Genomic DNA, 22946 nt, shown 5'->3' on the forward strand with positions numbered 1-22946 from the left:
CTTTTATTAAACACCCAGGATGTTGGACACTGCTTCTCATGTATCTGTTTAGTTATCAATAATTTATTTTGTAAATGAGTAAATTGAGTTTCAGAAAGATTTAAACTTTAAATCCAGGTTTACACCTCTGAACGCAAAGTCCCTTCTTCTCTGTTCACTGTGGCCTGAAGGGCTGGGGGAGTTGGTTATTAAAACGTCAGCTTTGAGGGGTGGATCACAGTCTTCATTTAAAAAGTAGGACTCGCCTGGCTGGCCTGGCTCAGCAGTTGAGCGTCGACCTAGGATCCAGGAGATCTCAGTTTGATTCCCGGTCAGGGCACAGGCCCAGGTTGCGGGTCCGATCCCCAGCAGGGGCCTGCAGGAGGCAGCCGATCAATGACTCTCTCATCACTGATGTGTCTCTCCCTCTCGCTTCCTCTCTCTGAAATCATTAAAGACATATTTTAAAAATAAATAAATAAAAAGCAGGACTTTTCCAGCACAAGATCTGTGCAGACGAGAGACTCGTACTGTGTTCACTCCTCACTACGAAATAACTCAGTGACAATGCAAAGGACAGTCTGGCCACTAGATCAGCTCTACCTGGTCATGGCTCATGTAGTTTCATACAGAAACTTTGCTAAGTCTGTGAACATTCCTCAAAGGTTAGCAGCCTGTATGTTGGAGGAATTCTCACTGCCTTCCAGCAAACCGCAGACCCACGTGGCACTACTGTTATTAAGGGCTGACCACCATCCTCGGTCTGTCCAGAGGCTGTCTGTCACCCACGGGGTCCTCAGTGGAGCGGTGACCAGCAGCGGCTCTCCTGCTTTTTATGTTATCTCAGCACCTGGTTCTGCTGAGAAATCTGGTTAGTCGTGAAACAGCTGTGTGTGTATTTCCATTGGGAAGGACAATCGTCTTCTGTCCCTGACATCTCCACGGGACGAGCTCCTGTGTCCTCACCCTGCTTCCAGTGCAACAGAAAACACGCTGAGGGGACTAAGGAGAGCGGCCCGGGCGCTGGCCCGGAGGCTTCAGCCTGCTCCTGCCTGGGGGTGGGCCCCAGCCGGGGACGGGAGGCGAGGAAGAGAGGGACGCGGAGGAGTGGGGGTGCTGAGCTGGCGGTGGCTAAGGAAGGCCGGTCTCAGCCTTTCCTGGACACCTGTCCTGTTTTGGCTCCTTGGATGGGTCAGACACGCTCCGCCTTCTGCTCCTGATACTTCTGAGCGGAAGCCGTGAGCCAGCCCTAGTCGGCGCGTCGTTTATAATATCCACGGTTTGAGGCTGAGCCTGAGCGTAAGCAATGTCATTTTCAGGTCTCAGTTTCCATCAGAGGCTGCGTTTGCCCGGTGGAGCTGCAACCCCGAGGGGAGCTGTCTCCCCAGATTGGGGTGAGGCTGTCCCACCGCAGCCCGAAGCCCAGCCCCTCGTGGGCCTCTCCGCAGCAGCGCTGCGTTCCCCCTGGGCTGGGTCGCCGTGGCGCTGACCCTCAGCCGAGCCGCCCCTCAGCCAACAAACGGAATTGTTTTGGAACTTTTTTCTCTTGCTTGTAGACATTGGATTGAGGCTGACTTCTCACTGCACTATTATCATGACCGCTGTTATTTCTGTGTGTAAGATGAGCACCCACCCTTCAGTTTATTGGGGAGTGTGTACATTTTAAAGCCGTATAAATTGAGATGTGATTTCAGAGAAACTTCATCATCACATAAAAGAATTCATCTTAACTTTCCCATGTGGATTTGGGGCTAGTCGAGTTTAATCATTTCCACGCCTTTCAGGGTAATTTCACTTCATTAAATATCCATGTCACATTTCCACAGCGCTCTGCGGCCTGCCTCTTTCTGAACTGTAGCAGTGACCCGTCAGCGGGCGACCTGTTGCTTTGGGGTAGTTAAGTGTTGTGATGAACTTGCGTCACTCCGCGGGAAGCGCAGCCCTGAGCCTTCTCGCCGTCTTTCCCGCAAGGTACGTCCTGTACTGGAGGAAGAGGTTCGCGGAGCAGCCGGTCACGGACTTCTGCAGTGTCATACGGATCAACTCCACCGCGCCTCCGGGTGAGCACACGCCGGCCTGCCGTGTTCCCTGCGCCCCAAATTCAAACGAATAATCTCTTAAATTAGGGTCCTCCCACTCGCCCGAGAGCTAAGACTAAGTGGCTGTCGAGGCTGCCCAGCCGCAGAAGAGCGAAGAGAGGCCTGCTACCAGGAGAGAGAGCTTAGGAGACACGTGGCTGTGTTCTAAGGAATAAGCCCTGGAAAATGAAACGTATGGTTTCTCATTTATCTCTCTAATCTCCCAACAGAAGAACAGGACAATTACTTTCTGCTGTGCGACGTTTTGCCGGAAGACCGAGTGCTCAGGGAGGAGCTCCAGAAGCAGAAACTGGTAAGGGCGGCCCTGAGGGCTGTGCTGGGAACACCGCCCGAGCCCCGTGTTCCTGCCGTTCTTTCCTCGTTGCTGTTTTTGTTTTATTCTGGTAGCTTTCAAACATACACAAAAGAGGAGACAGTAAATACATCAGGATCTTAAAACAGCACCCACTGGATGGACGATAAAAGCTGGCCACAGTAAAAGCCCAGAGGGAATTTTTGGCTCTGTTTTGCTTCCTGGGTTACCTCTAAAATAACAACACAGCTCACACATTTAGTGTCATTTTAGCCGCCACACATGCCGGGGGCAGCCGTCGTGGAGAAGGGCCGTCGGCTGAAACTGAGTTGAGTGGATGAGCGTTTTTGCCGTCGCTGGAATGCGCCTGCACCAGCCCTGCTGGTGCCCCCGGTGCCCCCGGGAGCTCAGCATGTGCCCTGTGAACACAGGAGCCTTTCCCATCTCCAGCAGGCTATTTAAAATCTCGGCATCTGTCCTCTTTAAAAAAGGTGGCGGCATATACTAGTGTTAAATGTTCACTTTCCTAATTTGAACAAATTCATTTTTATGTTGCTAATTTTGTTTAAAAGCTGGCGTCTCGTTACTCTCTGTGGTTAGTCTCAGTGATTACTGGAGGTTGACCTGCTGTCCCTTCAGGGCTCCTCACCAGTGTTCCTGGGACCTTGGGGCTGGGCCGCATATGTCATGAGGGCTGTGGTTTCACCGTTCCTGCTAAATCCTCAAGGGATCCCGAGGAAAACCCACCGACCACAATCGTGTGACCTGAGAAAGCCCCTGATGCAGTTGTATCTCGTAAACACCCCGAGTGGTTCTTTCCCCCTGAGGAGGGTGATACTGTTGGACGCTGATTTATGTGTAAAAAGCATGCTCCCCGTGGCAGCAAACCCAACGCAGTAACAGGGCTCCCTGAGTTGCTCTTCCTTTCCTATTGTAATGTCTTAAAATCTGCAAAACGGACGAATTTACTATCATCTTTTATGGGTTCTGTTTGCTCGTACAGGGTCATAATTTTTAATTTCCAGGAGTTTTTTCACCCTTGCTCACAGTGTCTTCATCGAGAATGACCAGGATGCCATAATCCTGGCACCCACGGGCTGTCTCTGTAAGAACCCAAACCCTCTGCTCCTGCCACTGTGTCCTCAGTGCCAGAGCCTTTACTGAGTGTCTGCAGATAGACTCACGTCCCTAGAAGCAGCTGCATCCATGAAACGTGGATGACCGTTTCAGATTCAGACTCCAGCTCCCACCTGCGGGTTTCCCCACATCAGGCGGTTCCCCAACACCAGCTGGTGTCCTGCAGTTCAGCTCAGTCCTGACACTATCTTCCCAAAGATCCCACAGGTGCAGGGCTCAGTCCCACAAGGCGGCCCCACTTCAGACGCCAGCACAGGTCCAGGTTGTCACCTCTGCTTCTGACCAACTGGCTGTAAACCAGGGGTTCCCACGACCCCCTCCTTGGGTTCCATTAATTTGCTAGAGCCGCTCACAGACCTCAGGAAACCCATTTACTCGCTGGGTCACTGGCGTGTCACAAAGCATTACAGACTGTGAGTGAGCGCCAGATGAGGAGACCGGGTGCGTCTCCGTCCCTGCGGAGTTCGGCCCGAAGAACAGCATGGGGGTGCGTTCTGGTCCATCAGCCGGAAGCCCTCCAGACCCTGCCTTTGGGCCTTTACACAGGCGGAGGCGTGAGGGGCTAAATCACTGGCCATCGCTGATTGAACTCGGTCTCCAGCCCCTCTCCCTGCAGGAGGTGGGGTCGGGTCTGGGACTGGAAGTTCCAACCCTCTAATTACGGTCGACCCCCCGGCAGCCAGTCCCTTGCCTGGGTGCTTCCCAAAGTCCTTCAGTAGCAGCGAGAGACACCTGTGCAGCTCTCGACTCAGGAAACTCCAAGGGTCTTAGAAACTGTGCGCCAGGAGCAGAGACAAAGACAAATAGGTACCTCTCATTACAAATCCCAGCATCGCGTCTTCTTGCCAGGTTGATAGATTTAATGAACGTGAGCATCGTGGCAGCTTAAAAGAAGCAAAATGTGACAAAACTGAGTCAGTTTGTCCACAGTCCCTGAATTCCTGCGTGACTAGGTGATCTACGGAGAAGCTCAGTCAGAAGCCGAAAGGCCAGTGTTAATGTTCCCATCTCGGTGATGGAGAAGGTGGTAGAATAGCTTGTGGCGCTGTGAAGACGGAGCCGTGCGTGCATCACACTTAGCACAGCATCTGCCACGTAGGCAGCGCTCAGTAGTGTTGCTGATCACACAGATAACACTAACGCTGTATCTTAACAAAGGATTGGGGAGGGGGAGATTTGTAGAAGGGGGGAAGATGCATATGGCTCTGCATCGACCAGGGAGCATCCTGAGATGTCTTGAATCAAATTACAGTGGCAGAGAGTGAGAGAAAGAGGCAGGAATGGTTAACCAGTTGGTAGCTGTGAGCCAACGAACAAGACCGCTGCCAACCTTAATGCACGTTGGCGCCCGGACTCCACCTCCAGGCGGCTGTCGGCCACCCCTCGGGGCCCCCAGAGGCACCCTGCAGAGCGGGAGCTCAGGACTGTCGCCCGCGACCAGGCGAAAGTAGTAGATATTCCCCCGAACAGACTGCGCACCTGTCCTGGAAAGTGCCCCACGCAGCCCGTGAACCTAATGTCAGAACCTCGCAGGCGGTTTTGATATCGGTCACTGAAGACATGGCCTTGTGTTACCTCCTTATCTCAGGGCGAGCCGTTCCTTTGTCATTCTGAGCATCGGTTTCTGCTCTCCCGTGTACAAGTACTTACCTAATTGACGTTCTCTAAATTGCTTTTGTCTAAATTGGCTGATTTTTATCATTTCCCGCCTGACTCATTCTTATCCAATCCTCCCGCGTCTGTCCCGGGGCCGTGGGACGCCACCTGCTGTGCCCGCTGTCCATTCACATTGGCTGCCTCCAGCTGCTGAGTCAGGATGGAGACGGCGCGCTGACCCTGCGCCGCTGAGCTTGACATTTTAAACCCATTAGGCCAGGGTGCGGCCTGTGGTCACGGCCTTCCGCCTGAGAGCAAGCGGCCTCGCGTGGCTGCTGGGGAAGTTCAGACACGTGGCGCCTGTGCCCCTGCCCTCGCCTCGCCCCCTCCCGGCCCTGAGGAACGTCCCGCACACCCAGCCGGCAGGAGGCCCTGTAGAACCACGGGGCTGGCGGCTGTGGTTTGCGGGTCTCTGCGCAGCTTCCTGTGGGCTCTCAGCATTACACTGTCCTGTTGGGAAGGGGCTCTCAGACCCACCCAGACACCCCGCTTCACGGGGGGGGCACGGCTCCGGGCGGGTCTTCTACAAACCGAGTGTGTGAAATTCAGTTTTCCTTTCCCGATACCTCTTCTTCTTGACTTTCACTTTCCATTTTCACGTGAAGGTCTCTTAAAGAGCAATCATTAGAGTTGTCTGATACGTCAACCTCACCCCTTGTATTTCTTCTGCTTTCGCCTGTCCGCTTGCTGCCAGCCTGGGGCCCTCTTCTCCCTGGGCCGGAACGTGTGCTTTTCCATTTGCCGTGTGTCAGGTGCCCGGCGAGGTCTCCGCCCGCATGTGGGAGCCCAGCGTCCTCAGAGCTGCAGCTGCTGGGACCTCCCCGAGTCCCGCCCCGCACACGCACACGCACACGCACGGCTCAGGGTCTGCGCAGATGAAGGAGCCCAGTGGTTCCCCTGAGCCCCTCGGCAGCTCCCCCTTTCTGGTGCCTTGTCCCCCGGATTCCACTCCCTGGAATGTCCTGAGCTGCGGCCTTTTTTCCTCCGCCCAGCAAGGTAGCTGTAGTTGGTTTGGGTTTCGTTTCTCTATGTTGCAATTTGGAAAATACCAGCCAGCAGAGCGCAGGCGATGTGTTATTTTGTTTCTCGTAAGGCCCCCGGCCCCGATGTCGGAAAACATCACAAACTCCGGGGGTGACGCCCCCCCCCCCCCCCCCCCCCCCCCGCTGGGCTGGAAGCGGGGGAGGGGGCGCGTTGATCTGTATTAGGGCAGCTTCTTCGTGTTTCTTTCTTCCGTGGATTACTATTTCTGTATGTTTGTTGATACATTTCCACAAAGGCCACATGGACTGCATTAGCTTCTAGACCCCGGCCCCTTTTTATGCTGTGCCCTAAATACTTAGCAGTAAACTTCACGAAGCTCCTATTCTGAGCCCCGTGCTCAGAGAAGCTGGGGAGCCGCATGCCAATGTAATACAAGAACCACATAAAGACTTTTTTATAGCTTCAAAGGCTTTCGTATCCCTGCAGAAGAGAAAGCAGGCGACAATGGGTAGCGATCAGAGGAGACCGACGCTGCCTGGGTGACAGTAACATCCCGCGTTTAACAGCCCGCGTGCAATTCAAACCCTCCCCGTAATCGCCTGACTTCATCCCGTGAACAGCGCTATGAGACAGTATTTTCATTTTCATCTTAAAAGTGAGCAGCCTGCGGATCGAAGAGGCTAAGTGAAGCCCGGGTGGCAGCCAGGTCTCACTCCTGTGTCTGCTGCGCGTTTCAGACGCCGAGCTCTCACCTGAGCGGGCGTCCAGGCCTGGCAGCGTGAGCACAGGGGCACCCAGCGGGGCTCTTAGGGCAGGTGAGATTCCTGAGAGAGGAATGCAGCAACCGCAAGGAGAGACAGTGTAGAGACACCCCAATAGGACAGGTGTTACCAAAGCGCGCTTAAAGTGATTAGCGTCAGCACATAACAAGGTAATCCTGTGTGTGAGCGATGTTTAGGGAAAGCTTTCTAGCCGCCAAACAGGACGGACATATGAACAGAGGGTGAGGTCAGCGAGACCCTGCAGAGACGTCCTCATGGGCACCCCATAGTGACCAGTTAAGAAGGGGGCGCGGGGGCGCCGTGGGAACGGTGGGGGAAGTAATCTGAGAGGTAGCTCAGGTGAAGCATTGATGGGAACCTGGTCGGGGTGAACTGGGGGTTACGGAAAGGAGCAGGGCCAAGACCCACCAGCTTTCTTTCCGAGAGGGTGAGTGAGATGGGGGTGGAGGGGCGGGAGGGGCGGGGAGACCCTGCTGGCCGGAGTTGGCTCCACGCCGTCCGGGGAGGCCTGCGGGCGTGACCGGCGTAGACTTGGAGTGTCGGCGAGTGAACCGCGGTCAGCGCCCCTGCCCCACCCCTTGAGCTTCAGGCCAGCTCGCCCGTGCAGACCAGGCTGTTCGTTAGCCCCTGCGCACGGACCGAGGTGGCCTGAGGTGCCCGTTCTGCCTCCAGCGGGGCCTTCTGGAGCAGCAGCAGCGGGAGCGAGATGACACCAGCTTCCGGGGCGTGTGCATGTTCTGCAGCGAGGAGTTCCTCGGAAACAGGTTTGCCCCCGTGCGTGTCTGTGAACGTGGCTGTTTCCATGTGAACACCCATCAGAACACCCGCAGTGGTCGCCTAAGTTAAGCTCCACGGGCTTATATCGTCGGCAGCGATGTTTCGAGCATGCCTGACATCACACGAGCTGCAGTCGCTGTGAGCAGAGGCGGAAGTGAATTTTTTAAATGCCAAGCAGGTTTATGTTTAATGCTGTAGGACTTTTTAATTGGGTGGCAGGCAGGACTGTGTGAAGAAGCTACTGCAGACACGCTGTCCTGTATTAACTCCTTAGCTGAACTTTGAGCAGTATGACTGCTTTACTTTTGAAAAAAACACTGAATTTCTGTGACCCCAGCTCGCAGCAGGTCGTGTGTCGTGGCAGCCGTCTCTCCCCTTCCCCGTGAGACTTGGAAAGGTAGGCGATGCAGTTTATCTAGTAGTTTAAAGGACAGAAACCCAGTCTCCCGTAGAGCGTTAGTGACAGTGAGGGACAGTGACACAGGCTCAGAACCCCTGGTGTGGCTCTGCGGCTCCCACACCTGAAGGCGTCTGCACGGCCCAGGTGTGCGTCCGCGGGAGGCCCGTGCCCGTCCTGCCCACTTGTGTTCATCCTGCTTTGTTCCTCGGTGCTTGAGGAGTAGCATAAACTGCTCGGCCCCCTTCCCAGATCCGTCCTGTTGAACCACATGGCCAGAGAGCACGCCTTCAACATCGGGCTTCCGGACAACATTGTAAACTGCAGCGAATTTCTCTGCGTGTTACAGAGAAAGCTGGACAAGTAAGTACTTCATGCGACACAGCCTTCAGCTGTTAGTCCCGGACTCATGAATTTTTTAAAAATAACTTAACAGAAGTAACTAAAGAAATGCGCTCTTTTCACTTTTCATGTTGGAGGACTCGCATTTGGTGTGACCGTCCTCACTGTGTGCAGATCATATTGTCTTTGATGTTTTTTAAATAAAAATGTCACACACCCCAAACAGCGTGCAGGCCATCTAGGGGTGTTAAATGGGGCGTGAAGAGTGTGCTCACCCCCAGCCTGGGAAACGGAGCGCTGGGAATTGTGTTCAGCCTCCCTCCGCCCTCCTGGTGAGCATTTCCCAGAAACCGCCATTCTGAACTTCGGGTTGATAATTTCTTTACTTTTTGCTATAACGTTTTTACATTTTTAGTAAATACACTGCCACATTGTGGTATGTTACTCAGCTTTATGGGAGAGATAAGATGCTGGATGCGTCCTCATATTTACCCACACTTATACCATAACATCCACAGTCCCCAAGGTCATATTGCGGTGACCTTGGGTTTCTAGAGCTCGGCCTGTAGACTTGAGGAAGGACACGAGCCGTGGACAGTTGTTACACTTGGTGGGCGAAGCCAACGCTCGTTACCTTTGTGAGTCTCTGAAGAACATGCTCACATTTTCATTTTTAAAATAGGCGATTGGATTAGTAAAGCAGCCAAATAATTTTGGGGTATTAGCTATCTTTGTCTCAGTTTTAACTAAACAGCCACCGTAGCCAACTCGAAAATAAACGTGCACCCTGCCAAGCCAGGCACGTGACGTGAGGGGTTTGGACGAGGGCATCGCGTCCCACTGGAAGATCTGCGTGTCCTGAAGTGGACGGGGAGTCGGTAATGAGACAGCACAGTGCCCACAGCCTGCCCCAGAGCCTGGCCTGACCCGTGTGTCCCTCCCAGCCTGCAGTGCCTCTACTGCGAGAAGACCTTCCGGGACAGGAACACGCTTAAAGACCACATGAGGAAAAAGCAGCACCGCAGGATCAACGCCCGGAACAGGGAGTACGACCAGTTCTACGTCATCAATTACCTGGTGAGTCTCCCCCGCGTTGCGGTGGCTGCACTTGCACGGCACCGTCTGCCTGAGCGCCGCCTAATCAAGCAGGCGGCCAGCACAGAGGCCGGGTGTAACCGAGGGGCCCTCTAAGCAGCGGCTGGCTTCCAGAGGGCCAGTTTACAAAGAAAAGATAACTTGATCGGTGGGTCTTGATTTGCCAGTTTATGTTTAGTGGGAATTGTAGAGAAACCGAGTCACTGAGGTCATCTCACTAGGCAAGAGGACTTTTATGTGTCCGGCTTGTAGGACAGACGAACGGGGTCACAGGTGAGGGTTTTCAACACATTGAAACTCTCCTTGTTCAGAAGCCTCAGTCCCACGGACTGGCCTCGGGGTCACAGTTCCTTTGGGTTAAGAAAAGGTAATCAGCCCTGGCCAGTGTGGCTCAGTGGTTGGGCGTCTTCCATGCACCAAAAGGTGGTTGGTTCCATTCCCGGTCAGGGCACATGCCCGGGTTCCAGCTCGCTCCCCAGTCAAGGGCGTGCAGGAGGCAGCCGATCAATGACCCTCATCATTGATGTTTCTCTCTCTCTCCCTCTCCCTTCCTCTCTCTCTAAAAAACCAATAAAAATATTTAAAAGAAAAAGAAAAGGTATTCAGTTGGACAGGGAACACTGGGGGACTTACAGGGGCTTTATGACCGACACAGTGACTCCCGTCACTGCCCCAACCTGCTGACTTCTGGGGGGTGCACTTAGCAAATTAGGTAAACTACGACTTGTGCAGAGGGGTGACGCCCCCCCCCCCCCGTGGGATCAGGCGGAGGGTGGGGAGCTGTTTCTGACACGTGTCTTAGGCAGGTGGAAACTGGTTTTCTCCTCTCTGTAAATGAACTGGAATTCAGACCCGGGCCAGAGAAGGCACAACTGATTGTCACCAGCCGTTTATCTGTGGGACAGAAGGGAGCATGTCCTGAATGAGGTCGGGAACCGCTGCTCCGGGCTGGTACTTCTGTCTGTCTAACTGATCCGTATAGCGCTGGAATGAAACTCCCCTTGAAGCCAGCTTAGCGTGTGTTTGAAGACTGACTGAGAGGAAGCCGTGTAGCTGCAGATGTTTTACAACTGGCTAGTGGCAGAGGCCCGTCTGAGCCCTTCATCTTCTCTTCAAGTCGCTCAGTGATTAATTCCCGGAGCCGGGCTGCCTCGGGCCCAGCCCGTCCACCTGGGAGGGGACGTCAGTGTCAGCTCTAAGGATTCGGGCCGCAGAAGCTCAGGGAGCAATTCCATAGCCCTTCCTTCAGGGCTCTTACAAACCAACATTCAGGAGCTGGGACGTGCGGGAATGTTTGTAGCTGGAGGCGTTCGTCTCAGAGGCGACTTCAGAGGGACGGGACTGCTCGCTCCGCTCTGCTGGCACTTGCAGAAGGTGGGAGGCTCGTTCCCTGGGCATCGGGCCGCACGACTGTCGCAGCCGGAACTCTCCGCAGGGCCAGCTGTCTCTAGCAAGTTCTAGATCGTCCCGCCCACGCATGCCCGGCTTTGATGGGCGTGAGTCATGGCCTAGAGATGCGCTGCAATAACTGTATAAGATGGAAATTAAGTCACTTCAGGGTGATATTGACAGACGTGTTGTTTTTAACTTTGGCAGCATCTGAGCACTTGCTCTGTGCCAGGCACTGTCCGGTGCTTCTATTGTCATTTAGCCTCAGCCACATCCCTGTGGCCCAGGCCTCAGCATTACCCCCACTTCCGAGGTTAGAAAGAAGAGGCCTGAAGACGCTCATGAAGTCTCTAGAGACTGTGAGTGTCCTAAATTAGAGGGGCGCTCCCCCGGGCTCGGCCTTAACAAGGCCCTCGGGTGCTGCTGCGAGTAGAAGGTGCAATCACACAGAAGGCAGGTGGGGGCGTCTGCAGTGTCGCTGGTGTGGAGTTGGGCAGAGGGGGCCCGGGAGCCGCAGCTTTGCTTTATACCCCGTGGGTGGAGACATTTACTACGAAGAATTCTTCCCAAAGTTGACCTGAGCAATGAATCATGACATTCTTTATTTGAAAAGAGAAAGCAGGCGACATGCAGGCCCCGTGTAGACAGCGACAAGAATCGTCGTCAGTGGTCAGCGTCTGTGGGTCCATCTCTCTCATCTCTCTGCAGAAACCACCTCACTGGCTTTGTGCATTTTACAAACATTTGAGTGCCTTCCAGGGACCAGGTTCTGGTGGCACAGGAGGAAAAATGCTGCAGGAAGGGGGCGAGTTGTCACAACTCTCAGCATCTGGGCTGGTGTGGGGACGGCCCCTGGGCTCGTGGCTCCCACGCCGGGGCTGGTGCGCGTGTCCGTGTTCTCACCTCTCCCGCAGCAGAGCCCCGCACCCGCACCTCCCTCCAGACACCCTCCAGACCTGCCGTGACGGAGCCTGCACACTCCTGGCCAGAGGCCCCCGATGCTCTTACAGCGGGAGGGCCAGGGCCAGGCTGCCCGGGGCTCCTGTGAGCTCAGCAAACTCATATTGCTTCTCCTTCTTAGGTGGTTTCCTGTGTAATTATTCAGACAGTTTCCGAGTAATGACAGACTTGCAAACCCATTACAGGCCCTGTGCAGAGACCGGATCATCTCCTTGGTTCAGTTCTTTCTTTGTTTTCTCACAAACGAAAGGGCTGGGCGGATGGTGACGGTGATGGGGACAGGTTCCCGGAGCTTCACGTTCAGATAGTCAGGCACCCCCACCTGGTTCAGACACCCCCCTCATTCAGACACCCCCTCGTTCAGACACCACCACCTCCTTCAGACACCCCCACCTCCTTCAGATACCCCAATTCCTTCAGACACCCCACCTGGTTCAGACACCCCCCTCATTCAGACACCCCCTCGTTCAGACACCACCACCTCCTTCAGATACCCCAACTCCTTCAGACACCCCCCTCCTTCAGACACCCCGACCTCAGGGAGCTACAGGCCACTTAAATCATCGCTGAAGCTTTAGCTACAGGCTCCCAAGTGCTCAGGCTTCAAGCCCTGAGCTCCTCTAAAGGGACCTGGTTTTATAGTGATCTTGCCCTTCTTTGCTTTAATTTTTTATTCTATATGGAGGCGTTTATAGCGAAGTAGGCTCCGCCTTCTCTCCATAGTTTATCGCGCTCTGATGCACGCTCTGCATTTCCAACGCTCTCCGGCGGGTTTCTGTGCGAGCACGTGTGTGCTGGGCGAGGGGAGCTGGGGGACGGGCTGTTTTCCGTGGCTCTGCCCTCGTTGGTGGCGAGCCATCTGACGCCAGGCTGGGGGTGTTGTGAGCACCTTCCTGCCGAGCTGTCCAGACTGTTTTCCTCGTGGTCTTCGCCTCCCTGATGTGACTCATTAGCAGCCCGGTGTCTTCATTAGAGAGTCGTGTGCGTTGCTGCTCTCTCTGGGTCCCGCTCCTGTGATAAATCATGTATGTAACTGTACAGAGCAGGACACGCCGGGAGAGCCTGGGCCACTGTCTCACGCACACGGCTTGTTTCCTGATACACCGTGAGCAGAGCTCTGTGTCCTCTGTCTCCCCTTCCCCGCCCCACCCCCACCTCTCTAATCCCTGTTTTTCCTGCAAAGGAACTTGGAAAATCGTGGGAGGAGGTTCAGTTGGAAGATGACCGGGAGCTGCTGGGCCATCAGGAGGAGTAAGTCTGGCTGCTGTGCTGATGGACTCGTGTGTGAAGAGCAAGGAGACGCTTCTTTAGTGGGTTTCAGTGTCACTCTGGGAAGACAGAGTAAAGGAAAGAAGCCTTCTCCCTGAGCTTGCAGCTCCGTGTAGCACAGGAAAGCTGGGGCTCGGGAGAGCTCGACCGGGTCACTCCAGCAGCTGTCGTTCAGCTGAACAGACACTGAGCAGCCGTGGAAGGTATTGACGCAGGTGACACACGCAGGTGACACACGCAGGTGACACACAGGTGACACACACAAGTGACACGCAGGTGACACATCATTCAGAGAAAACGCTTTCCAAAGGGCCCTGCTGACTCGGCTGGTCCCTGACCCTGAAGGGACGTGGCCTCTGACCTCTGGAGTGGAGAAGGTGAGGGACTGGAGGTCAGTCTATTCTTGTTTATCGGGCTTCTTGGCTGAAGTCACGAGCTGGAGGAGGGTCCCCTTCAACCCGAAGGGCCCCCGTCACCCGTCCTCCCCTCACTCTGCTGTTTGGCCTTTTTCTCTCCTGGGATTTTTACTTCCCTGGTTCAGGAAGGACGAGAAGTTGGCAGAATCTCAAAAAATAAATGCAAGGAAACGAGGAAATGGTTGAAAGGGGAGGGGACCCTACATGCTTTCGGAGTTTTCCATCGCCCACCCGGAGCTAGCACTTGCCCCATTTAGGACGATCACTTTCCCGTGTGAGACACATGGTTTGCCTTTAAAAACACGCCATTTGCCACATGGAACATGCCAGCATCACGCATCCCGGCTGCGCACCCAGCGGTGTGGCTCTGAAAGCCCCCGTCCCCACCTGTCCCGCCCACCTGTCCTCTCGGGAGGACATTGAGCCGATTCCGGCGAAGTCGCTGCTGGGAAGAGAGCAACGCGGAGCAGCCCCCGCTCTGCGCGCTCGCCCTGCTGCAGCCTTGGGTTCCGAGGGCCGCGGGCGCCGCCGTGATGCCACGTGCCAGGCCCTGCCGCCGTCGGAGGCGGGCGGGCGGGGCCCCTCCTGCCCGAGGGGATCTCGAGTTGCGGCTTTCTGTGTGCCACAGGGACTGGTCGGACTGGGAGGAGCACCCCGTCCCCGCCGTCTGTCTGTTCTGTGACAAGCAGGCGGAAGCCATGGAGAAGCTGTGCGTGCACATGGAGGTGAGACGCTTTCCTTCGCCTGAGTTTGTCCTGTCCGGTCCGGTCCTGTTCTGACGGGCTGACGGTAACGCAGCCTCACCAGCTTGCACCTTTAGGTCCTCAGGCCCGTCCACCCTGAAGGGGCTACAGCAAAGCGGGAGGCAGCCCCCCATTCACACAGCCCCCCATTCACACAGCCCCCCATTCACACAGCCCCCCATTCACACAGCCCTGGGGGGAGGCCCAGGCTGTGGTCTCGCAGCTGCCTCGGTGACCAGCATCTGGAGAGAAGGGATCTGGGAGAATTCCCCGCGCCTGTTCCCTTCCGGGTGCCACTTCTTGTCATGATGAAGCTCGGAGCTGGCAGCTCTCAGCCTGTTTCCAAGGCTGCGGGGGCCGATTGCGGTGGGGAACATGTGCCCACGGGGACAGTTCCAACATGCTCCACCCACCCGTGCCCGTGGGGAGCCAACTCTGCCGCCTGACCCCCACCCCTGCCCGCCTCAGTGCGCCCCCTCAGAGCTGCTCTGGCTCCGCGCAGTAAGGACAGGGCGGCCTTAGGAAGGCTCGGGCGCTTCCCGGTGACAGCAGTGGGCCGGGCCGCCACCTGTGTGTGCACGGATCCCAGTGTGTGCATTTAAGTCACGGGGTCCTGGCGGGTGAGAGCTGGAAGGAGCCTGCGTCCCGCCCTGCCTGGGGGCTCCCCCTGCAGCCTCCCCCCCATGCCCTCGCCCTCTGCTCACTTTCCTGGCGGCAGTCCTGGGATCCCATTGTCCTGCCTGAGTGCCCCCTAAATGCCCTCAGGGCTGATGGTCTTTACTGTGTGAGCTGTAGGTTCAGACGTTCACGAGGTGGACAGTGGCAGGGGTGGGGCGGAACAGAATGAGCCTCCGCATCGTAAACACGTTCACTGGGGCTTACGGGAACACGGGGGTGGCAAGAAACCTGCCGGCTGACGCAGTGCATTCAGCGGCATAAATGAGAAGGACTCTGTAAAGTCACCTCTGTCGTGGAGCAAAGAGCCCAGGTCCATGGTTCTTGTCCAGACATAGGACAGGAGGGCGCGTCTCCCCCGAGAGGGACAGCCTCGCCACGTGTCCCCCGAGACGGGACAGCCTCGCCAGCCTGAGTCGCGTAATGAACGGGAAACTGCGGGTGCAGGCTGGGGGATTCGGGGTTTTACCTGGCACGCAGGGCTGGGGGGGGCTAGATTTCTAAGACTTCAGAAGCAGGAGGCGATGGGCTGAGGCTGAGGTTCCCAGCGCCCAGGCTCCTGTGAAGAAGCGGTTTACTCTTCAGCGGGAAGAGTCAATATTCACCTGCTCACAGACGTGCCCATTCCTTCCCTTAGGAGGCGCATGGATTCGATCTCCTCAAAGTCAAGTCAGAGCTCGGTAAGTGGCCTCGGGGCTGCGTCTCTGCGCCGTCCGGGGAACACGCTCAGGTTCTGCCGTCATGAGGGGAGAGGACACGGCCACCCCGAGTCCCCCCCAGACAGTCTCCACCGTGGCTGGAGGCAGGGACTCACAGCCACCTCGAACTTCATGTTCACACACGGGCTGTGACTCCATGTGGTCCCTCCCTCCTTCTCACATGTATCAGTGCTTCTCATAAAATGCAAGTTCACATTACTGTCCGAATGTCCAACTGGAGTTCACATTCCAGCTGCCCCACCTGCTGGCTGTGACCCTGGCCCTCCCGTGACAAGCATTCTGGGGAGGGGGCCGTGTACATAAAACACCACGTGCTGCTCGGGGTGCAGCTGGATCCGTCATCATAGATGCACCCAATGCATTGTCCCCAGAGTCACTGTGACGGAAAGATTCAGGCATTAAAACAAAGTACGGACTTGCTAATGGACCTGAGACCAACCGTGAAAAGCTCACTTCCCGCGGTCCAGTCCGCGAGCTCTCCTAGCTCCGGGCGTGTCCTGTGCTTTGCTGCAGGATTATAACAGCGCAGAGATGGGCTCCCAGGGGTCGGGTGACTGTGTGTTTCCATCTCTCAGGATTGAATTTCTACCAGCAAGTGAAGCTGATCAACTTCATCCGGCGGCAGGTTCACCAGGGCAGGTGCTATGGCTGCCGGGCCAGGTTCGCGTCCAGGGCCGAGCTGAGGGCCCACCTGGCAGAGGCCAAGCATGCGGCCCTGCTCCCCGACAGGCAGACGTGGGACCAGCCCGAGTGAGTGCGGTTCCCTGTTCACGACTTTGGTCTACTTGTGGGGCTTAAATAAGGGAGAAACGCATGCTTAGGGGGAGGGGAAAGTTTTCAGAAGCCTGTGTTTAAGTAATTCCCTGCCTTACAGATAACCACCTGGTTCAGACTTTGTCTGTGGAGCTAGATGGGTATGTAAATAGATACAGAAGCATAGATTTTTTAATTGTATTTTGTTAACAAAATATGGTAAGCATCTTTCGCATCTAATACACATCTATGGCATCATTTTTAATTGGTGCCAAATATTCCATTGCCGGAATATGTCCTAATTTCTTAGGTGTCACTTTTTGTTCTTACAAATAGTAATACAGTGAACACCCGTGGGCCTGCACATTTTGATTAGGCCGGCACCTGTCTGATTATTTCACTTACGTGAACTCCCAGAAATGACTGTGTCTAAGAGGGTGCAAGTCCCAGGGCTTTGGGCATGTATTTCCCACGTTGGCAGTTTAACATGAAGCTCCTGGTCTGCTGTGCACACCTACGGGGCGCTCTCAGGCTCCCAGGTATCCTTGGCCAGTCCAGCCTCTGGCTGGTCCTCACAGCGCTCTACTGACCTCAGTTAAGCGACCTCTGAGAGGCTGTGGGGTTCTAGCTACTTGGAGGTTCCTCTATTCCCAGGGAATCAGTCAGGTCCCCCAAAAACTCCAGCCAGAAAGCTCTATTTTCCTCTTTGAAACAAAAGGCTTTGGTTTTCCACAAATCCCAGGTTTGGGAGAGGCAAGGTCAGCCCTGGCTGGACCCGGGGCCTTCTTCCTGTAATTCTTACGTAGGTTGAACTCTGTAGAGGCGCCCAGAACTAACCACACAGCGCATCCAGACGGGGACCCAGAACAACACATAAGAATCTATAGAGCTTTTTTTTTTTTATCACCCAGAATGAAGGAACCAGTAACAATTAGGCTGGAAAGGAAAACACAGGGAACACGGTTGTTTTCCTCAGATATCTCAAGGAGCAGGGTATGAGAACGTACCTGTATTCGAACGTTGCTGACCAGGGGGAAGAGCTGGGACCTTTGAGCGGAGTGGGGGGTGCCTGGTGAGCCCGAGGCTGGAGCCCGCTGCCTTCGAGGCAGTGAGTTCCTGATGAGGTAGAAAACCAGCCAGGATACTGCAAAGACGTGCGGGCCCGTCAGGGTCAAACTGAACGGCATCCAGAAGACACCTCCCTGCCAGCCTTGGCAAAATGCCGTTGAAATTGTGGGCAAGGAAGCCTAGCGAAAGTGTAGTAACGTGTACGCTCAGCAGCCCAGGCATGCTCTGGATTAGTTATAATCTGGTCACTCGGTATCTCTGTGGTGTTGCAGGTACTATTTTCCAACCTATGAAAATGACAGTCTGCTGTGCACACTGTCTGACAGCGACAGTGACCTGGCAGAGCAGGAACAGAGCGGGAGCGTCACCGTCATCAGCGAGGACACGTCCCGGCTCCAGGCTCTGAAGCAGAGCAGCGTCCTGAACCAGCTGCTGCAGGCGGGCGTGAGGCGCTAGGGGCCGCTCGGAGCAGTCCCCCTGCCCCGCCGTCGCGAGCCAGGCGCGACGGGGGCCTGCACACCAGAGCCCCAGCCAAGGACCATCCTTGCTGAAAGAAACTTTTAAAAAACTACATGCTTTTTCAAAAAATAAAATGAGGACTTTTTAAACTTTGGCTCTAACGTTTTATTATGTAATCATCGTTGCATATCTCGTTTCATCTGACTCATTGTGATAGGACACGCAGATCACAAAGAGATGAAATGTTCAAATTATTTATAAACCAGGTTTCAGCCGGAGTTGTCAGCCCTTCCCCCAGGCCCTCTGTCCGGGAAGCCACAGATTTGCCCGCCTCGAGCTCCGCGCGCCGCTCTGAGTAAGACGCGGCCTGGTGGCCCATCGGGGAGCCACGGAGGAGAGGAGATGGGCAAAGACCCAGATATCGCGCAGGTCGGGCACTGTTTCAGGACGATCGAGACTGAGGACGTATCGTTACCGCCTTCTGCCTGGACTTGCAAGCTCCCTAGAAGTGGATGAGAGGCCAAATGGCTTCACTTTCCACTGCTGTGTAGGTAACGGATAAGTGCCATTTCCAGGAAGGCAACCATGTTCCATTAGGACATCTAACAAAATTAATAACTTCTTAATATAAAGAAATGCCTTTTTACAGTATTACCGGTTATAAGACAAATGCTTTAAGCCGCCTGCTAAGATACAGTGAGGAGGGGAAACATCCCTTTTAAGGATTCCTCCCCAAAACGTGTAATGCGAATATGACGGAGACGCAGGCATCCAGGCCAGGTCGAGGGAAGGTCTGTGGGACACTTGGCCTTCATCCCTCCCCAGCCGGGACCGGGAGAAAGCAGAGGCGATGCTCTTCAGACTGAAGACGCAGCGCAACCTGCAACCCGGGATCGGATCCTGGACCAAGAAAAAGGGTTTTTCTTTTGCTATAAAAGGTGTTAGAGGGACAACTGGCAAAACTTAAGTACAGTCTGTAGTAAATGTTATGATACTGGTGCTAATTTCCAAATGTTGGTAATTTATATGCAGGATTAATACTCAACCCACTTCCTCCCAAGGCCCTCAGATTGCAGCCATTGTCTGCTTAGTCTGCAGAGGGCCACGGCACGTCCCCGCGGTTTAATGGAACGATTTCTGCACGCTGCGGGGGATGGAGAGCTGCGGGAGTAAACCGGAGCCGCAGGTGAACTCTCGGGCCTTACGATTGATACTTTCGGAAGCTCAATCCCTGCTGATAACAATTTGCAAGACTGAATGGCGTTGCAAGAATGTTAATCGAAACTGAAAACACTCAAATAACTTAGCACAGTATTAACTCAGTGTTCTAAGGTTCAAGGGATGCTGTGTCCCTGTGTTCAAGGGATGCTGTTTCTCTCTTGGTCCAAGATGGACAATTCCTGTCCATTTCTCCCTTGGCCCCAGAAGGCCCCACTCGAATGCCATCTTCATTGCTCTCGCATCTGGAATGTCCTCTCAGGCTCCCAAATGGTGAACGATGCCTTTGGAACACTCTCAACAATCAGATGCCTGCTGACTTGCATGTCGGTGGAGCTGTTGCTAACGACAGCCCGTCTCTGTGTGCCCGCAGGAGGGGCTTGCTTATCTTCAGGGGCTGGGCCCTGGGAGTCAAAGCAGCCGAGGGGGGTGTTCAATCCTGTGCTTTCAAGCACAGCGCACGGAGCGCCCTGGGGAGCCACTCGGGCTTTCAAGCCTCGGCTATTTATCTGCACGAAGTTGGTGTGGGATTTGGAGGAATGTAAAAGGCCCAGCCCAGGGGCGAGCATGTAATGAGGCCGAAGCCACTTGTTATGTTTGTTGTTTTAATGCTCTTTGGTATTGGGACGAGCCTACGGGCTGCATGCAGGGAAAGGAACGGGCCTTGGGAAGGATCTAGGGAGGGTGTAACCCTGTTATTACATAATTGTGGCCCAAAATCTCCATTAGAGGGTTATTCTGTGAATTAATCACTTTTTAAAAGCACAAATAATTTGTAAATTAAAGTTTATCATAGGTATGTGTGTATAGGAAAACACAGTATATGCAGGGCTTGGTACTATACGTGGTTTCAGGGGGACTTGGAACAACGTGCCCCCCGAGCCCTGTGGATGAGGGAGCGGCTCAGGTTCTGTGTTAGTGTCAGTGTCTGCTGAGCCCAGGTGTACATTTCATGTGCTGTTCATCCGAGGGTGTGTTTGGAGCAGTTCGTGTGAACAGACTTTAAAAGGCTTTTTATTCGGAAAAATTTCAAATGTATTCATAGATTAGTATGATGAGCTCCCACGTCTGTGAATATTCTTATATGGAGGAAATCAAGTTAAAAAGAACATCAAGGGCAGCTCTGAAGTGGCAGAGAATTTGAGAAAGAACAGACAAAGGACGGTGGGATGAAAGGGAGGGATGCCTCAGACAAAGGCTCTCTATAAGACGGTTGGCACGGTGACAGCTCAGCTTGTCCTGGGGACATTCCGATGCCTCCCACAGGACACAGGAATAAATCCATCAGAACAAAACAGGCCGTAGTCCTGAGAATGTCCCTGTGAGCTGAGCAGCGTTTCTCAAACGTATGAGGTAGCCATTCTTATTAGGTCCACTTTGCAAATGAGGAGATAGTAGCTTTGAGAAGTTCAAGTTAACTTCCTCTAAGTCCCATAGCGAATCATTGTCAGAGGTAAGATTTGAACCCAGAACCTTTTGAGGGAAGTGGGCGGAAGGGAATGGAGAGCAGCCTGCAAGGCTCAGCCAATCGGTGAAGAGCTCTGGCGGGGGCCCGCCTCCCCGAGGAAGGGGATGGGGCGGGGCCTTCACAGAGCAGAGGGGCTGAGACCCAGCCTGACTGCAGACTGCGCACCACGGCTGAACCGCCGGTGACAAGGCCCTGTGGCCACCATGCTCTCCCAGCGCAGGGCTCCCAGCCACATTCCGTCCCCATTTGCAGCACCGTTGCTCCCTGGGCCTCTCTACTGAGGGAAACTTGGAAGATGGAGGTGAGTGGACAAGGTCGTCTTCATGATGTCCTTCAGCGTCCACTCTGAGTTCCTGTCGCCCTCACCTGACACCTCTGCTGGCCTCAGCGGCTCCCTTGCTGCCGTCTTTTACCCCCGAGGCCTCAGGTTCTGGCCACCTTGATAAGTCAACCCACTCAGCGTTCGCCCCTCCCAGGCCTCTTTCTATACAGAGACCTCCTTCGTTTTCTCTCTTCCTCTTGCTCCCTAATAACCGTTCCCCTTATCCAGCTAATTTTACCGTGTATGTCCCTTTAGTGAGTAAGCAGAATATCAGGCTCTTAGTGTATAAAGATCGTGCTGAAGTGCTCTGGGGTTACTGTCACTGTATCGTTCCTTGTATTATAAATAGATGCCTGTTCTGTCAGGGTCTCAGTCACATGACTATTCTAGAAACATTGTAGCAAGCAGATCAAGTTCATTGAAATAACTGCATTAAGTACCTTCTCTCCTGAGACTTGGGAATTTTTCTCCCCCAGTAACTCTCTCCAGAGGAAGTTCTATGGCCTGGCCCTGTGCCCCTGCCCTACGTGTCCAGGAGGCTGGCTCGGGCCTTCCGCGCTCTCCCGGCAGGCCTGGGGGCGTCCGCCGCTGCTTCACTTCGGCTGTGGCCTGCTGCTGAGTGCAGCCTGCCCACCGCATCCCCAACTGTGTCAATGTATTTCCAGTTCCCGCTTAACCACATTTCAATCTCTGCAGAAACAATTCCGTTTTTAAGCATTACATAGGCTTTCATTCACCATTTACTTTATGTTGACTTATGTAGTCTCCCAATTTCAAGGAAATTTCAAATTTAAATTTATACTTTCAGGAAGACCTGGGCAAGTTCTGAAACTTTGAGTCTTTTGAAGTAGGATGTGGAAGGAGGTGAGCTGTTTCTAGTGTCCTTCATAGCTCAGCATTGAAAATTTTGAATTGAGAAGAATTTAGGAAATACTGTATAAATCTAGATGTTGCTTTGAGATAGGAAGAAAAGGGCTATTGACTTATAGGAAACATTTTGTAAAAATTTCTGCTAGAAGACTCCGTTATAAGGTTTGAACATGACATCTAAATTTTGTGGTTTGTTTCCAATCTATGAATTTTTTATTTTTTATTTTTTTAATATATTTTTCTTGATTTCAGAGAGAGGAAGGGAGAGGGAGAGAGAGAGAAACATCAATGATGAGAGTCATGGATTGGCTGCCTCCAGCATGCCCCCTGCTCGGGATCGAGCCCACAACCCGGGCATGTGCCCTGACTGGGGATTGAACTGGGACCTCCTGGTTCAAGCATCAACACTCAACCGTTGAGCCATGCTGGCCAGCTAATTTTATTTTTAAATTATATGTAAATTAAGTTACATTCAATATTATTACAATCTATGTATTGTTTTTAAAAGTTATTGACAATTCCAGCTGTTCCTGCCTCTGCAGAGCAATTTCCTCAAATTGAAGCTAATTAAGTAAAATAAAACCCTAAAAACTTTAATTACTCAAGGAAGATTGTCTACTTGATATTACTGTCACTAGAACTCAAATTATGTGAAAATCTTGATTATAACTACATAATTAGTGTCTTTATTGAACTGAAAGCAAGAAAAAGAAATGTGTGGGATAAATTTAAAAGACATTGTAAATTATGCATATCTTTACGTTATGACTCTTCCCAACATCGCCAAACCATCAATGGGCCACACAGATCTGCATGATAATAGTTCAGTTCCGTTGTGTTTGGTATTTTGCCAGCTTTCAAATTTTACGCTTATCTATTTTGTCAGTAAGAAAGTTTATTTGGCCCTGGCCAGACGGCTCAGTTGGCTAGAGCGTCGCCCTGATACACCAATGTTGCAGGTTCGATTCCCAGTCAGGGCACATACAAGAGTCAAGCAAAGACCTGGCTGGCGTGGCTCAGAGGTTGAGCATCGACCTGGGATCCAGGAGATTACGGTTCAATTCCCGGTCAGGGCAC

The 22946-nt window shown here is 53.6% G+C and overlaps 1 protein-coding gene across 1 annotated transcript in view; it reads left to right on the forward strand.

Moving 5' to 3' along the window:
* Window positions 1-22526, forward strand: part of ZNF277 (zinc finger protein 277) — a 48565-nt gene extending 26039 nt beyond the window's left edge. Inside the window, exons 3-12 of the mRNA XM_087820878.1 lie at window positions 1951-2039; window positions 2288-2370; window positions 7602-7693; window positions 8356-8466; window positions 9390-9522; window positions 13073-13140; window positions 14203-14299; window positions 15630-15672; window positions 16287-16461; window positions 17805-22526. Coding sequence (XP_087677004.1) covers window positions 1951-2039; window positions 2288-2370; window positions 7602-7693; window positions 8356-8466; window positions 9390-9522; window positions 13073-13140; window positions 14203-14299; window positions 15630-15672; window positions 16287-16461; window positions 17805-17988 — 1075 coding nt within the window. The 3' untranslated portion in view covers window positions 17989-22526. The remainder of the gene's footprint in view (window positions 1-1950; window positions 2040-2287; window positions 2371-7601; window positions 7694-8355; window positions 8467-9389; window positions 9523-13072; window positions 13141-14202; window positions 14300-15629; window positions 15673-16286; window positions 16462-17804) is intronic.
* Window positions 22527-22946: the final 420 nt, after the last annotated feature.

Source organism: Miniopterus natalensis, chromosome 10 (assembly GCF_054644295.1).
Source record: "Miniopterus natalensis isolate mMinNat1 chromosome 10, mMinNat1.hap1, whole genome shotgun sequence".
Classification (NCBI taxonomy): Eukaryota; Metazoa; Chordata; class Mammalia; order Chiroptera; family Miniopteridae; genus Miniopterus; species Miniopterus natalensis.